General features: G+C 36.7%; 1 protein-coding gene across 2 annotated transcripts; it reads left to right on the forward strand.

Moving 5' to 3' along the window:
* The first annotated feature begins 8,847 nt into the window (after nucleotides 1-8,847).
* LOC108282922 (membrane-spanning 4-domains subfamily A member 4A-like) lies at nucleotides 8,848-17,815 on the forward strand. 2 transcript variants are annotated; one of them, XM_017498979.2, is made up of 3 exons: nucleotides 8,848-9,523; nucleotides 15,348-15,404; nucleotides 16,868-17,815. In XM_017498979.2, exons 1-3 carry the CDS (start codon nucleotides 9,419-9,421, stop codon nucleotides 17,045-17,047), a joined length of 342 nt encoding a protein of 113 aa, XP_017354468.2. In that variant the 5' UTR covers nucleotides 8,848-9,418; the 3' UTR covers nucleotides 17,048-17,815. The 2 variants fall into 2 exon arrangements, 1 of the variants encoding a protein (XP_017354468.2); XR_005195524.1 differs by lacking the exon at nucleotides 8,848-9,523 and having other exon boundaries at nucleotides 14,255-15,404; nucleotides 16,651-17,815.
* Nucleotides 17,816-18,096: the final 281 nt, after the last annotated feature.

Below are 18,096 nucleotides of genomic sequence, written 5' to 3' on the forward strand. Positions count from 1 at the left end.
CTATGGCATCTGGGACTTGAGGCACAGGTTCACTCACCCAGTCATGGCTGGATGAAGATTACCCACAAAGCTGAGGCTATTACTAGAGCACATCTCAGTAACTCAAGCCTATGGGTAGGGATGGAATTGTGACTGATTCTGGGGTCAGTGCATAACATCATCATGGCTCCAGGGAAGGAGGGGTTCTCTGGAGGCTTGAGCTCTGGAGCACAAGTTACAGTTAAAATTTGGATTTCAGAGCCAATAGGACACAGCAGCAACTCCAACCCTGGGGGATGGAGTGCCACATAGTGGTAATTCTAGACCCTGGAATGGTAGAGCATGGCAATATCCCAAGCTCTGTAAGGCTGGATATAGCAGCAGCAAGTCCTCAGGAATGGCTAGGTCTGTCTGTAGCTTTTTCCTTGGGTTTCTTGAAGCAGTGCAGAAATGAAGAAGCTTGGACTCAGAAGCTTGGGCTCCAGGGCACTAGTCAGTTCCAGGGAGGTGGGGCACTGCAGGTATTTTGCCTGGTTGGTGGGGTGACATAGCTTAATCAAAGTTATGGGTGCCCAGAGAGTGGGGCATAGTTTCAACTTGAGTTTGGAGGAGCAGGATGCACCAGTGACTCAGATGGGGCATGGAGCAGCTCCATGGCAGCCTGGCCTCAGGGAGAGCAGTAGATGGTAGCAGCTTGATTCAGGCATGGCTACCAGCTGTGTGTGGTGCAGTGGTGGGTAAGCCTCAGGGATGGAGGGGTGTAATGGCTACTCACTCCTGGAGCAGAATCCACTCTAGCAGAGATTTGGTTCCAAGAAGTGGCAGCACAGTAACAGCTCAGGCCATGGAGGTCAGGGCACAGTGTCAGCACCTCCTCTGGCATAGAATAGACCTGTAGACTTCAGGTAGCTCTGTCAGCTGACCACAGAGCCTGTGAAGACTCTGAATGTCTCCGGTAGTAAGACTGCAGGTGTCCGTGGTGATGATGGGAGCTGCTGGGGTGCTCTCACTTACCTTTTCCCTGCTGGAAGAAGGCCCTCCTAATTCAGAGCTGGTTCTAACTGGGGTCAGGGGTGGTGGAAGAAAGATGCTTTCTCTCCTTGTTCATGCAGCCATCCTGGGTTTCTATGCTCTACAAGATTTCTGCTACTCCTTTGCTGTTTTCTGGTGCTCTTCTTTATTTATTTTGGTTGGAATGTAGTTGTTTATTCATTTTTGGGGTGTGTGTGTGTGTGTGTGTGTGTGTGTGTGTGTGTGTGTTTGTGTGTGTGTGTTGATGGTGATGAGGGTTAGTAACTTCTATTTGGCCATCTTGCTGACATTTTCTAGAATTCTAATCAGACATATTCTAGACCTTTCAAACCTTGGGGTGATTTCTTCAATTTTTTTTCCAGTTGACTAATTCTATTTTCACCTGTTACTTGTTATTTAACACATTGGCTAATTTTTTCAGTGAACATTATTTTATATTTAAAATTAGTTTGAGACCATGTTGCAAATATGTTGTCACTTTTTACACTTTATCTTTGACTTTTCATTTTTGTGATTTCATTTTCATTTTCCATACCTTTTTACATATTATCCATACTTTTTACATATTCTATATTTGATATATATCCAGATGTTCCTAATCTGTGGGACTTCTTGGAGGCTTATATCAAGGATATCTGCTTCTTTCTTTATGGACTCTAATATAAGACTTATTCAGAGACTAATTGCTTTTGAAGGATATTAGCAAGCTTCATATCCCTAAAATTTTGTGGAAGTGGACCATGAAACATCTAAATATAAATTGAAATACAATAAATTAAAATTACCATGTGGCTTTAGCCTATCTGCACATTACTTGGTTGTAGTCATTATACTGAGGAGAGAAAGAGGCATAAGAGTAATATGTTTGTGCTTAGAATCTCAAAAAATGACTATGTATCCTTGCTATGCACCAGCAAGTTAAGATTTAAAGCACTGTAATAGGACAAGAGATTTAAATTTGTGGTGCCAAGAATATGACCAGAGCCATAAGTTTCATTCCAACAGTTCAGAATTTGTGGGGCAAAATATAAGGTTACATGGGAGGATTTTCAGTCCTGAGAATTTAACTATGCTCTGGTTATAAAAGGAGGAACTATACAATGCTATACAATAAATTGGAAGGCAGATGAGTTTGTGTAGCTTATTAATATTATAAAAGTAACCCCTCGTGAGGAAGTGTCTCTAATCAAGGGACTAGGCATTAAAAGGGATAGAAATAAAATCTGAACAAACTTGAGATTTGAAGAAGAAAAAATTTCTCTAGTTTACCTCACTTCTGTCAACATGTGCTCTCTTCTGGCATCTTGATATCATATAAGATTTAAATCTCTCTTTCCCCTTAATGTGTTGCCTCTTCTACTTCCCTAGCTCTAACAGTTATAATATAGGAGGTGAAGGTAAACCAGATTTTGTCCTTAGGGAGTAATCAGCCCCAAAGTGTCATGTCTTTCTTTTGTCGTTTCCAGGATATCAACCTAAATTAAATTTCTTACTGTAGCACGTTTTCTGCTGCCAGAACAACCATGCAAGGAATGGAACAGGCCATGTCAGGGGCTGGCCCTGGTGTGCCCCAGCTCGGAAACATGGTTGTCTTACATTCACATCTGTGGAAAAGGTTGCAAGAGAAGTTCTTGAAGGGGGAGCCCAAAGTCCTTGGGGTAAGTCAGTGGCAAATCTGGAATAAGACCAGTAGTGTTGTAAATTCATGTTTAATCAGGTCTAATGCCAAATACACAGTCCCTCTCACCTCATAATATATCAACCAGCCCTAGCAGCATCTTAATTTCAGGCACTTTATTTGAAAAGCTATATAATACTCTATCACATGATGTTTCCAAATTAGTTATATTTAAAATATATTGAATTCATATCTATTCTAGGGTTGCAGGTCAGCCATGAGAATAATATTTAAATTCAGCATAGAAGAACAGCAAAAGAAAAGGCCACCTGTGCCTTAGCTGATGTCCCCTCCACAGGCATTCCAGATAGCTGATAGATGCATATTGCTACTCTTTCTTTCTGGTACCTTTTCTTAGCCCACTGCTCAGAGGATGAAAAATCTTCTATTCTTTGAGCATGTCCATCTGGAGTCTCAGGTGAATGTGTTTAAAACAATGTAGGATTAAAAGAATGACAGGTTAAGGCAGGTGAAAGAACATTAAATATATGTTTATCACTAGCCCAAGCTTCAAACCAATGGAAAAATGTCATTGTGGATTCTTGGATTCCTTCTTTTTTTTACCATATTCATTGTTTTTTTTTTTGGGGGGGGGTGGTTGGAATATAGTTATTTCTCATAAAATATGTTATTTATGTTGGTACATACTAGGTTCAATTTTTTAATGTATGAATAATCATTTAAAGACATGCTGGGATGGGCGAGGTGGCTCATGCCTGTAATCCCACCACTTTGGGAGGCAGAGGTAGGCGAATCATGACATCAGGAGTTTGAGACCAGTCTGGCCAATATAGTGACACCCCATCTCTACTAAAAATGCAAAAGTTAGCCAGGTATGGTGGTGCAAACCTAGTCCTAGCTACTTGGGAGGCTGAGGCAGAAGAATCACTTGAACCCAGTAGGCGGAGGTTTCAGTGAGCCAAGATCACACCACTGCACTCCAGCCTGGGCAACAGAGTCTCTGTCTCAAAAACAAAACAAACAAACAAAAAAAAACACAACTGTATGTTTTAGAGGAGTTTTAGTCTTAAAGAATAATTGAGAGCAAAGTATAGGTATATTCCATATGCCCCTTGCCCTCACACATACATAGCTTTTTAATTATCAGCTTCACCCACCAGAGTGGTACATTTGTTCCAATTGAAGAACCTACTCTGACACATCATCCCTCAAAGTACCTGAATCACAATGGGGTTCATTCTCTGTGTTGTGTGTTCTATGGGTTTTAACAAGAGTATAGTGATATATATCTACCTTTATAGTATCATACGAGGTAGTTTTACTACCCTAAACATTCTCTGTGTCCTGCCTATTCATCCTTTCCTCCCACCAGTCCCTGGCAACCACCAATCTTCTATTTTCTTCATGGTTTGCCTTTTCCAGAAAGTCATAAAGTTAAAATTTTAAAGTAGGTAGTTTTTTAAGATTGCTCTCTTTCACCTAATAACTTGCATTGACTTTTCCTCCATCTTTTCTTATGGCTTGATAGCTCATTTATTTTTAGTGCTGAGTAATATTTCATTGTTGAGAGGTACCACAGTTTGTTTATGCATTCACCTACTGAAGGACATCTTGATTGCTTTCAAACATTAGCAATTAGGAGTAACGTTGCTATAAATATCTGTGTGCTGGTTATATGTGGACATAAGTTTTCAATTCATTTGGGTAAGTATGATTCCTATATTGTATGGTAAGAACATGTTTAGGTGCAATGCAACATATCTACAACCATCTGATCTTTGACAAACCAGACAAAAACAAGCAATGGGGAAAGGATTCCCTGTTTAATAAATGGTGTTGGGAAAACTGGCTAGCCATGTGCAGAAAGCAGAAGCTGGACCCCTTCCTGACACCTTACACTAAAATTAACTCCAGATGGATTAAAGACTTAACCATAAGACCTAACGCCATAAAAACCCTAGAAGAAAATCTAGGCAAAACCATTCAGGACATAGGTGTAGGCAAGGACTTCATGACCAAAACACCAAAAGCATTGACAACAAAAGCCAAAATAGGCAGATGGGACCTAATCAAACTCCACAGCTTCTGCACAGCAAAAGAAACAGTCATTAGAGTGAATCAGCAACCAACAGAATGGGAAAAAAATTTTGCAGTTTACCCATCTGACAAAGGGCTGATATCCAGAATTTACAAAGAACTAAAACAGATTTACAAGAAAAAAACTAACAAGCCCATTCAAAAGTGGGCAAAGGATATGAACAGACACTTCTCAAAAGAAGACATACGTGAGGCCAACAAACATATGAAAAAATGCTCATCATCACTGGTCATCAGAGAAATGCAAATCAAAACAACATTGAGACACCATCTCATGCCAGTTAGAATGGCGATCATTAAAAAATCTGGAGACAACAGATGCTGGAGAGGATGTGGAGAAATAGGAACACTTTTACACTGTTGGTGGGAGTGTAAAATAGTTCAACCATTGTGGAAGACAGTGTGGCAATTCCTCAAGGACCTAGAAATAGAAATTCCATTTGACCCAGCAATCCCATTACTGGGCATATATCCAAAGGATTACAAATCGTTCTACTATAAGGACACGTGCACACGAATGTTCATTGCAGCACTGTTTACAATAGCAAAGACCTGGAACCAACCCAAATGCCCATGGATGATAGACTGGACAGGGAAAATGTGGCATATATACACCATGGAATATTATGCAGCCATCAAAAACGATGAGTTTGTGTCCTTTGTAGGGACATGGATGAACCTGGAAACCATCATTCTCAGCAAACAGAAGAACAGAAGATCAAACACTGCATGTGCTCACTCATAGGTGGGTGTTGAACAATGAGAACACATGGACACAGGGAGGGGAGCACTACACACTGGGGTCAGTTGGGGGGAAATAGGGGAGAGACGGTGAGGGGTGGGGAGCTGGGGAGAGATAGCAAGGGGAGAGATGCCAGATGTAGGTGATGGGGAGGAAGGCAGCAAATCACACTGCCACATGTGTACCTATGCACCAATCTTGCATGTTCTTCACATGTACCCCAAAACCTAAAATGCAATAAAATAAATAAATGGGAAAAAAAAAGAAGAAACTGCCAAACTGTCTTCCATGTTACTTTGTAATATTGAAGATTTCAGCTAGCAGTGAACAAAAGTTCCTGCTGTTCTAACTAATTGCCAGCATTTGGTGTCCTCAGTGTTCTGGATTTTTACCATTTTAATAGTTGAGTAGTACAATCTCATTGCCATTTTATTTTTGCATTTCCCTGGTGACATAAGATATGGGGCATCTTTTTATATGTTTATTTATCATCTCTATATATTCTTTCTTGAGGTATCTTATTGCTTTGGCACATTTTTTTTAACTGGAATTAGTATTCTTAATGTTATTAATGTTAGTTAATGTCTTAATGTTAGTATTCTTAATGTTGTTTTAAGTTTGTTGTATATTTTGGATAAAAATCCTTTGTCAGGTATGTCTTTTGTGACTATCTTTTGTCAGTTTGTGGTTTGTCTTTTCATCTTCTGACAGTGCCTTCTGCAGAGCAGAATTTTTAAATTTTAATAAAATAAAGGTGATAAATTCTGTTTTTCATAGATTGTGCCTTTGGTATTGTATTGACAAATTCATCACCAAAATCAACGTCATCTAGATTTTGGCCTATGTTATCTGTTAAGAGTTTCATAGTTTTGAGTTTAACGTTTGGGTCTGTGATCTATTTTGAGTTAACTTTTGTGAAGAATATAATGTATATGTCTAAGTTCAATTTTTGCTCATGGAGGTCCAGCTTTTTAAGTAGTATTTTTTTTGGAAAGACTATTCTTTTAATCATATTACCTTATCTCTTTATCAAAGATTACTTGACTGTACTTATGTGTCTATTTCTAGGCTTTCTATTATATTCCATTGATCTATTTGTCTATTTTTTTGCTAATACCACAGTCCTGATTACTATCTCTTTATAGTACATCCTAAAGTTGGGTAGTGTTATTCCTATAACTCCTTCTTCTTTTTCAAGATTATTTTTTTGCTATTCTAAGTCTTTTGCCTTTCCCAATAAATTGTGGAGTCAACTTATCAATATACACAAATAACTTGCTAAGATTTTGAGGGAGATTGCATTAAATCTACAGATTAAATTGGGAAGAACTGACATCTTGACAATGTTGAGCCTACCTATCCATGGACATGGAATATCTCTCCATTTATTTAGTTATTTGATTTATTTTTTTAAACTTTTTCTTATAAATTTTGTACATAATTTGTTAGATTTATGCCTAACAAATACCAAATACCAATACCTAAATATTTCATTTTTAGAGGTGCTAATTTAAGTGGTATTACATTTTTAATTTCAAATTTCACTTATTCTACGTACATAAGAAAGTAATTGACCCTTGTGTATTACCCTTGTATCCTAAAACTTTATATACTCATTTGTTAGTTCCAAGAGTTTTCAGTTGATTCTTTCAGATTTCTATGCGGACAATCATGTCATCTGTGAATAAAAGCAGTTTTATTTTTTCATTACCAATTGTATACCTTTATTTCCTTTTTTGTCTTATTGTTTCAGCTATGACTTCCAGTACAATGTTGAAAGTAGTAGTGACAGGGCTTGGCCCTGCTTTGTTCTTAATCTTAGTGAGAAAGCTGTGAGTTTCTACATTAAGTATGAAGTTAGCTGTGAATTTTTTATAAATATTCTTTATCAACCTGAAGAAGTTCTCCACTATTAATAGTTTTTCAAAAGTTTTTATAATAAACAGACACTGGATTTTGTTCATTATTTTTTCTGCACCTGTTGATATAATCATGTGATTTTTCTTCTTTAGCCTGTTGATGTGATGAATTATATTCATTAATTTTTATATGGCTAGTCAGCCTTGCGTATCTGGGATAAATCCCATATGGTCATGGTATATAATTCTTTTAATGCACTGTTAGATTTAGTTTGCATATGTTTTGTTGAAAATTTTCGCATCTTTGTTCACCAGGTGTGTTGGTCTGCAGTTTTCTTTTCTTGTAACAGTTTTTACTTTTTTTTTTTTTTTAGTAGATGGTACTGCCAGCTCATTAGAATGCATTAGGGAGTATTTCCTCTTTTTCTATTTTCTGTAAAGAATGAGTATAATTGCTTTTCTAAGTGTTTGGTAGAAGTCACTGATGAACCTTTCCAGGCCTGGTGCTTTATGTTTTGAAAATTTATTAATTATTGTTTCAATTTATTTAATAATTATAGACTTATTCAGAGTATCTATTTCTTCTTGTGTGAGTTTTGACAAATTGTCTTTAAGAAGCAATTCATTGTATCAAGGTTATCAAATTGTGTGTATAGAATTGTTTGTAGCATTATTTTATTATCCTTTTAATTTCTGTGGGAACTGTAGTGATGTTTCCTCTTTCACTTATGAGTAATTTGTGTCCTCTCTCTCTTTCCCTTAGCCTGGCTAAAGGCTTATTGATTTTATTTATGTATTTTTTCTTTTTAAAATAATACCTTTGGATTTTGTTGAGTTTGTCTATTTATTTTCTGTTTTTAATTTTATCATTTCTGCTCTAATTTCTATTACTTTTTTTTCTTCTGCTTATTCGGAGTTGAATTTGTTCTTCTTTTTCTAGTTTCTTAAGGTAGGCTCTTAGGTGATTGATTGTAGATCGTTATTTTCTTTTCGTTTTTTTTTTTTTTAANTTATTTTCTTTTCGTTTTTTTTTTTTTTAAGCCTACTGTAATATCCTTTTTATTGATTTCTGAATTCAATTTGCTAATAATTCTATTTTGCAAATTAAAATTTTCACCTGTTGCCATTTTCTTCTCTTGGAAAATTGTTTTACAATATTTCCCATAGTGCAGATATATTGGCACATCAACTAGCAAAAAAGATATGTTACATGTGAGTGAGAAATAAGAAGAAATGAATCAGGCTTCTTTTTAGAAAACCTATGAGCCAGAAGACAATGAAAAATCTTTGAAGTGCTGAAAGAAAACATCATCAATATAGAATGTTGTAACCTATGAAAATATGATTTAGAAACAAAAGTGAATTTTAAACATATAAAAATATTAGGTTGTTTCAAAAGTAATTTGCCATTACTTTTAATAGCAAGATTGTTATTTTCTAATACATTCTTTCAGTGTTATAATTTTTTTCTAAGCACTGCTTTTGCTGCATCCCATACATTTTGATAAGTTGTTTTAATTTTTTTGATCCGTTTTAATGCCATGAGAGAATTGTACTCCAACTCTCCTATTTTAAGAACTCTCTTTACTCATACTCATGTCCTCAGGCCCCAGACTTCAAGAAAATATCGTATTTGCTCTTCTTTTTTTCTTCCCCTGTATACACTCTTTTTTCTTCAGATTACTTCCCTTTGCTAGAATAATTACTTTATATTTCCTTGGGCACTTCTCTCTGAGTGTGTGACAAAAGGAAACAGTTGTGGTAATAGTAGTATCCCAGGTATCAGAAAAGCACCTCTGGGCTGGATCTGGCATACTCCTTTTAACCTTGAAATTATTGACAGTGGTAGAGATCCTGAGAGATAATATTGGTAAGATAATATTCATGGTTCTGTATGTGGAAAAAAAAAGAGTGACAACAGAATATCAGGGTTATATGAATATTTCAATGAAGAAGAATAAGTATAGCTTAGCGTTTGGAAAGGGGGTGGCATAAGCACCATTTTTGTGGTGGATAATCAGTTTTTACTTTCTTCATTATTTCTAGGTTGTGCAGATTCTGATTGCCCTGATGAACCTTAGCATGGGAATAATAATGATGTGTGTTGAATTTAGGTCTTATGGACAACGTTCCATTTCCTTCTATGCTGGGTACACAATTTGGGGGTCAGTGATGGTGAGTAGGGTATCTTTTGATATAATTGAAGATAACATAATATAGGTGTTAATACCCTGACCTTTGCAGTTTTATTCTAACTCTATCTTGTAATTCTGTAAATTTGAGAATGGTATCTAACCTTTTTAAACTCAATTTTCCCATATTTAAAACAGTAATAATAATATAAAACTTAAAGCTAGGCAGATTAAATACTTTATGTATGTCAGCTAGAATATATTACAGCTGCAAATTGTCAAAGACCCACACCGGAATGGCTAAACATTGAAAGAACTGATTGTTTCCCAACAAGATTAGAGGCTTGTCATTTCCAGTACTGCTTAATTCAGTGGTGTAAGGATTTCAACAAGGACTGCTAGCCAACCATATCAGATGGGAGATGGTAGCCATGTCTCATTTCTGATAAATATTTTATGTATATATGCCCAAATCAACCATCAGTAAAGATAAAAAATTTGCCACTACTGGCTTGGGCTAATTAAGATTTACCTCTATAGCTGGGAAGAGTCTACACTACCTTATAACTCAGGACAAACTGAAGAAAATCATGGTTTAGTTAGCAAGGAAAAAGAGGAGATGTGGAAATGTTGCTGGTACACAGGCAGTTTCTCATATATAGTCTATAGGGTATCAAATCTCAGGAAATTTTTACTTTAAAAATTAAATTGTTATTTGAAATAGTTTGTTTTATAAGTTTAATAGCAGTAACTATAACTAATATTAAATTAAAACTAGAATGAAATTTAAGTTAAAAAAAAACCTTCTCCCAAGAGAAACCACAAGAGAGTTTTGATGCAAATTGAAAAGAAAATTGAGAATAAAAGACCGAGTTTTATCTATTGACAAGAGAAAAATAAAATTTATAAGGCAGGTTTATGTTAGAATCAGGAAATCTATTCTAGCATTATAGGGTTTCCATTTATTTCTAAAACTGAGAATGAGATAGTTTAGAATTTTATAATAGAGCTTACTTTTTGTTCATCTTCACCTGTGTACAGCAGAAATGCAAGATCTGAAGGAGATTATATCAGTCAGGGTTCTCTAGAGAGAAATAACTAATAGGATAGATGTATATATAAAGGAAAGTTTATTAAGGAGTATTGACTCACACAATCACAAGGTGAGGTCCCACAACAGGCCATCTGCAAGCTGAGGAGCAAGGAAGCCAGTCTGAGACCCAGAGCTGAAGAACTTGAAATCTGATATTCAAGGGCAGGAAAGATTCAGCACAGGAGAAAGATGTAAGCCAGAAGACTATACCAGTTTGGTCTTAAAGACTATACCAGTTTACCCAGAAGAACTAAACTACACCAGTTTAGTTCTTCTGCCTACTTTTAATATGGCCTCCCTGGTAGCTGATTAGATTATGCCCACCCAGATTGAGGGTGGGTCTGCCTTTCCCAGTCGGCTGACTCAAATGTTAATCTCCCTTGGCAACCACTTCAGAGTCACACCCAGGAATGATACTCTGCATCCTTCAATCCAATCAAATTGGCATTCAATATTAACCATCAAAAGTCTACCCCTTGTCAACCTGAACCTGTACACATCTCCTGAAATCATACATAATTTTCAAATAAAATAAAGCCAACAATAAGGTCAAAATTATGCCTAACATAATACAGTTATTTTTTGTACGACCCAAAATGCCCCAATCCCAAACTCAAATGCTATTTCATAAAGTTAACAATACGTAAATGCTGATATAAAGTTAATAAATCTTATGTCACATGATAAAGGAAAAAGAAAGGAAAGAAAATGAAGATATTTTCTTAGTACAAGTGTATACGTGCACACACATGTTCTTAACAAAAGGAGGAAATAGTCATGACAATTATGATCTTCATTTCTGCAACTGATCACATGGTCATAGCTGGTATTGATGACAAACTTCTTCTACTACCCATTCTCTATTCCCTTTGCCTTCAGTAAGCACCTCAGCAGGCTGTGTGTATGTGTGTGTGTGTGTGTGTGTGTGTGTGTGTGTATGTTTTCTGTTAGAGTGACCAAAACCTTCATTCCTTTAAGGTTTGTGCCATTTATAGTCCTGCCCAGATTGGGTTGTTGTAGTTTCCCATTGATCTTAATCATAGGACATGGTAATACTAAGAGATATCCTAAGGGATCTCGTGTATTCCACACATACTCTTTCTTACCTGCATTGTGGAGTAATAGACTAATTTTTCCTGATAGTCCAGATCAGTCACCCTAGCCAACACTGTCACTCCCTTCTTAGCCAGTTGACTTAGAGATAAGCGGAAACCAAAGTGTTCAGATGGCAATCTTAACTTCCAGTTTAATAGGATCGTTGTTGTGTCTCCTAGTGGCAGCATTCCTTCCTCTGGAAATAAGACCCATAGTCCAGCAGAACATGGTGTCATGGGAACAGGAAGCAAATATTTTGCCAGTAGGTCACTAGGGGTGATGGTGAGTGGTGCCTCTTCCACTTATACCCCTTGATTTCTGGACCCATGAATCTTGGCTATAGGAGAAACAGTACCTTATATTAGATGCTGATTCAGAGCATACACAGCCTTCTGGAGAAGGCTTTTCCCCAACCCTGAAAAGTATTGTCACTGCCGGGCATGGTGGCTCAAACCTGTAATCCCAGAACTTTGGGAGGAAGAGGTGGGTGGATCACAGGGTCAAGAGATGAAGACAATCCTGGCCAACACGGTGAAACCTCGTCTCTACTAAAATTACAAAAAAATTAGCCGGGCATGGAGGCACATGCCTGTGGTCCCAGCTACTCAGGAGGCTGAGGTGGAAGAATCGCTTGAACCCAGGAGGCAGAGGTTGCAGTGAGTCGAGATTGCGCCACTGCACTCCAGCCTGGTGACAGAGCAAGACTCCATCTCAAAAAAAAAGAAAGAAAACTATTGTCACCTAGTCGGTGTTGTAATTGTCACTTCAAAAGGACATTCCACCATTCTATCAACCCAGCTGCTTCAGGATGATGGTAAACATGGTAAGAGCAGCTAATTCCATGAATACGAGCCCACTGCCACATTTCTTTAGCCATCAAGTGAGTGCCTTGGTCAGAGGCAATGCTATGTAGAATACCATGATGGTGGATGAGGCATTCCTTGAGTCCATCAATGGTAGTCTTGGCAGAGCATTGCGTCCTGGATAGGCAAACCCATATCCAAAGTGTTCTGGTGAGGACAAACTACTTCCCTTTTCATGATGGAAGAGGTCCGGTATAATCAACATGCCACCAAGTAGCTGACTGATCACACCGAGGAATGGTGCCATATCGAGGGCTCAGTGCTGGTCTTTGCTGCTGGCAAATTAGGCACTCAGCAGTGGCTGTAGCCAGGTCAGTGAATAGAAGTCTGTGTTGCTGAGCCCATGCATACCCTTCATCCCATACCATCCACTTTGTTCATGGACCCATTGGGTAATGACAGGAGTGGCTAGAAAAAGAGGCTGACTGGTGTCCACAGAACAAATCATCCTATTCACTTGATTATTAAAATCCTCCTCTGCTGAGGTCACCCTTTGGTAAGCACTCACGTTAAACACAAATATCTTCACAGTTTTTGACCACTCAGAGTGGTTCATTCACATACCTCTTCCCAAAATTTCTTTGTCACAATTTTCCCATCATGCTTCTTCTAACTCAAGAACTGCCTGAGTTTTCCAATTTATACAAGCAGAAATCTGGAAAATAGGCATGGGAAAGAATATTAAGGGTGTGGTATAATGGTGGAAGGAACCTAGAGTTGAATCAGGCTGAATTTATTGATTTGGGCCCTCTAAGCAGAAATTCTGCATTTAATGTTGCAGTTTGGAGAGTTAAAACAAGGTTCTAGCTTATTTGCTTAGTTAGCTGAAACTGGATTAAAAGATGGCCCACTGTGAGTGAGCTAGAAATGCCTGATCTCCTTGGTTTAATGTAGAAGAGGGGATTCAAAGGCTTAGAGAGATTGGGATAGGGGAGCAGATTAGTCACTTTAGACCCACTTATCCCAGCTGGGAGGGTTTCTCTTTATCCTTATTTTATGAATGAAGAGAGGTCAGGTAACTTGCCCAAGATCACAACTATTTGGTACAGGAATCAGGGTTAGAATAGGGTCATTCTATTATCAGAATCACATACATCTAACTACCTAGTTTTCTGCTTTTATGTCCATTTTCTTTTCAGGATTACATTGAAAACCATCTTACATGGTTTTAGCCTTCCACGCATGTTCAGTAGATTACCAAGAACTGCAGGAGCTGTGTTTGTCCACTGAGACATCACTCAGACTCTTGTAGGCATTGAACTAGATGAGCCTTTACTTAATTAGCAAACCTTTTTTTTTTTTTGCTACTACCTTACATTATTCTTTCAACCTCTTTTTTCCAAACATCATCTGTAAAGTGCCTCTCTTTTCTCCCTTTTACAGTGTAAGTACCAATACCAACAACCAGCTGAAAGTCTCTATTATCTTTGGCCTCTTCAGTTCTGTTCCTATTTATGTTTCACATCCTTTGTTAAGGTTTTTTTCTCTGAGATACTATATGCATATTTTTTCCTGTGGTAAATGAAGTCCTTTTATTCAATCCCATCTTCAAAGATACAAGCATACATACACACTTCTAATACATATATGTAATTTCTGTATATAATGTTTTTCCAAGGTTCTTTACTGAAATTTTTAGTTTATGGTACTTTTTAGTTCATCTTCTTGGATGTTTGCAATATATATTATTCATACTTAAATAACAGTAGTTTTAGCCATTTTTTTCAACTATTTTTCTTATATAATTATTTTGGTTAATATACTCAAATAGTAATACATAATAGTCTACATCTTTATCTTGATTTTGACTTTAATAAGATGGTCCTACTTCTTTATCATTAAACATGATAAAGACTTGTAGACTGAGAAAGATGTTTTATCATGCTATAGAAAGTATGGTTCTTTATATTAAACCAATAATATTTAAGTCACTAATAATATTGAATTGTATTAAACATCCATCGTATCAACACTATAAACATGAAAAGGAATTCGCATGTAATATTTTTCTTAAACTGATTTATTATATACATTATAATATTTCAATATTAAAAATCTTTGTAGAGTTGAAGGAACATCCCAAATGTTTATGATGTATTTCATATCCTATGATGGATGATTTGTTCTACTTTTGTTTTCCAATGGTGATTTAGATGACATGAATCATTTCTATGTCTGAGTATTTGAAAACTAAAGAAACTTATTGAACTATTTTATTAGTTCAGTTTCTCTGTATTAAGATTTAGTTTTTGAATAATCTGGGATCAAATTTGCAAAGGGAATTTTAAAAACCTCAAACAATGGAATATTATAAGGTAGAGAGTCTAAACCAATTTGACTAGCTATTTCGGCTAAATGAAAAATAATTGCCCTATTGTTGGATTCAAATGAAGTAATATAGTCATCAAATTATTGGGAATTAAATTTTATGTGCTAATATTTTATTTTATAAATTTTTAAACATATTTTAATGAGAATGATTTTAGTGTATTTTTTATTATATTTAATATTGATATCATATAAGAATTACTTCTTATCAAGAATTTGTAAGGTTTATCTTTTAGTGCCCTCAAACAGTTTTAATGCCATTCCAGTTAGCTATTATTTGAAAAGCTTGGTAAATTATCTGTTAGACTCATCTGGCAGAATTTGTCTGTTCTTTATGGAAAAAGAGAAAATTACGTGCAATCTCTTGTTTTCTAAGATAATTGACCTGTTTATACATATCTATCTAATTTGGAATTAAGTCTAGTACATGGTGATTTCCAATACCTGTTTAAAGTTTTTTATCTTCATTTTTTTCCTCTCATTCCGAGTTTATTATTTCAGGATCCTTGTCAGTTGCAGCAGGAATTAGAACTACAAAAGGTCTGGTGAGTAATATTTTGTTGGGAGGTGTCAAAAAGAAAGGATTAATAAAAAATGTATTCTGCCAGGGTAGAAACAGTTTTTGTTTGTTTGTTTTTAAAAAATCAGGGGTGATTGTGCATTTTGTTTAGCAGAATCTGTCTTTCAAAAAAATTGTAATCAGGCTAATGATAGAATTACTGACATAATAATGGATATTTTGTCAAGGTAGTTGCTGAGGAAATCTTTATGAAGATATAGAGAATTATTGAGAACAAATATCAAGTGGGATAACTCAAAAAAACTCTGCAGCCTGGGGTTCAGCCCATGAGAGTCACAAGTATTTGTGTGGCATAATGTTGATTGACTGATAGATTAAAAGGTAGATTCCGGCCAGGCTTTGTGGCTCACGCCTGTAATCCTAACACTTTGGGAGGCTCAGGCGGGTGGATCACTTGAAATCAGGAGTTCGAAACTAGCCTGGACAATATGGTGAAACCCCGTTTCTACTAAAAATACAAAAAAAGTTAGCTGGGCTTGGTGGCAGGTGCCCGTAATCCCAGCTACTCAGGAGGCTGAGGCAGGAGAATTACTTGAACCCAATAGGTGGAGGTTGCAGTGGGCCAAGATTTCACCACTGCACTCCAGCCTGGCGACAGAGCAAGACTCCATCTGAAAAAGAAAACAAACAAACAAAAATAGATTCCAACTGTATCCAAAAAGGTTTTGAGTTTTCAAGATAAGAAATTCACAATAAAATTGTTACATAAGAATAATCAAATTTAAAATATAACTCTTATGTCAAGATGCCTTTCAAAAAGCCAATAAAGTGTAAAAGCCAAGATCTCAATGAGAGTTTTTCTGGCTGAACACCATATTTGAGTTTTCTTTGTTCAAAAGATAAATATCAAACTCTGGAGCATGATCAACATGGGTTTTCCAAATCTGGCCTAACCCAACTTCCCGATATCTGCAGGGACCTGCAGCCATACTATACACCTCACACATTCCTGTGCAATTTTAGTTCATATAAAAAGCCTCCTTACCTTTACCCATGAGAAGAGAATGTACAGAAAGGAAAACACAACCTAGAAAAATAATTTAAAAGTTAGAGAGTTACAAGAGGCAAGCAGCATTTAGAACAATAATAAGAGATCTGGCACCAGAAGCAAGGAATGGCAGGGAAGGACACAGACAGGACGGTCCAGCTAACATGTAAAAATCACTGAAAATCCTGCTACATGATCTGGAGATTATCTCATGTGCCCACAGGAATCATCTGAAGAATTCAAGCTGGAGAATAATAGGATCATATTTGTGTTCGGGCAAGAGATTAGAGTTGAAACCACTATAAGGAGACAACATAGAAGACTATTGAAATAATCAAGCTAAAGATAGATGGCAGTAAGAAATGGTGGGTGTAAAGTGATTCATGGAGATATATCTGAGTGGCTGTCAGATTGCTTAATTAATTTTCATTTCTTTCTAGGTCAGAGGTAGTCTAGGAACGAGTATCATCAGCTCAGTCTTGGCTATCTCAGGGATCATAATCAATGCAATAAGCTTGACGTCTTATCTATTCCATTACCACTTCTGTGGCTACAATCAGTTGTCAAATAATTGTTACATGACTGTCCATTTTAATGGTGAGTGCTTCATCTTTTCATGAGATACTATTATAGAAGCAAGTTTGGGGGAGTGCTAGCTCTGGCAATGACAATAATTAACATTCCCTAATTGCTGACTGACTTTGGAAGTTGGAAATGATTGAGAAATAGAATACTAATCTTTTATTTAGGAGTTAGGTACACATCTCATCTCTGTCTTTATTCTTCCTCTATATGTGGTGAGACAAAATGGGAGGAAAGCTTATGGTTATTGAACACCTAGTCCTTAATAGTTACTGTGTTGGGTATTTTGCATAAACTTTTCTGTTTAATTTTAAAACATTGATGTAATGTATACTGTTATCTTCTATAAAAATGGGACCCAGATGTCGGTCCCGATTCTCTAATAATAAAGTAAAATTGTCTTGAACAGCATGTTACAAGTGGTGAGTAACTCAGTATCCTTTCCGACATCTTTGGATGTTCTTGCAAGATTAACCACTTCCTCAACATGTGGCACCCGAAAAATTCCCAATCTCCATTCTAAATTTTACTACCTTTTTTGTACCAGTTGTGCTTATTTCAATGCCATCTTAATTGCTTTATTCAGAAAATTGTCACTTATACAATATTTTGTAGATAATAAAATTTCTTGATTTTTTTTTTTTTTGGCCATTGGGTAAGTGTAAGGAGGAAGAGTTTTTGCAGCACATCACAGCAGACTAAAATGCACAATTAAATCTTTATTATTAAAAGGCCTATTGGCCGGGCACAGTGGCTCATGCGTGTGATCCCAGCACTTTGGTAGACAGAGGCAGGTGGATCACCTGTGGTCAGGAGTTCGAGAGCAGCCTAGCCAACATGGTGAAATCCCATTTCTACTAAAAATACAAAAATTAGCCAGATGTGGTGGTGTGTACATGTAGTCCCAACTACTGGGAGGCTGAGGCAGGAGAACCACTTGAACCTGGGAGGCAGAGGTTGAAGTGAGCCTTGATCACGCCACTTCACTCCAGTCTGGGTGTCAGAGTGAGACTCCTTCTCAAAAAAAAAAAAAAAAACTCCTATTGGTCATTTTTAACACCACCAAATTTTCTTTTACTTTCCCCCA

The sequence above is a fragment of the Cebus imitator genome, unplaced genomic scaffold (assembly GCF_001604975.1).
Source record: "Cebus imitator isolate Cc_AM_T3 unplaced genomic scaffold, Cebus_imitator-1.0 Scaffold253, whole genome shotgun sequence".
Taxonomy (NCBI): Eukaryota; Metazoa; Chordata; class Mammalia; order Primates; family Cebidae; genus Cebus; species Cebus imitator.

Bases quoted from the DNA above. Each gene is read 5' to 3' on its own strand.
- LOC108282922 (XM_017498979.2), top strand. From the start codon at position 9,419: ATGAACCTTAGCATGGGAATAATAATGATGTGTGTTGAATTTAGGTCT. The intron at 9,524-15,347 runs GTGAGTAGGGTA...TCTCATTCCGAG, and splicing joins CAATTTGGGGGTCAGTGATG to TTTATTATTTCAGGATCCTT. The intron at 15,405-16,867 runs GTGAGTAATATT...ATTTCTTTCTAG, and splicing joins TTAGAACTACAAAAGGTCTG to GTCAGAGGTAGTCTAGGAAC.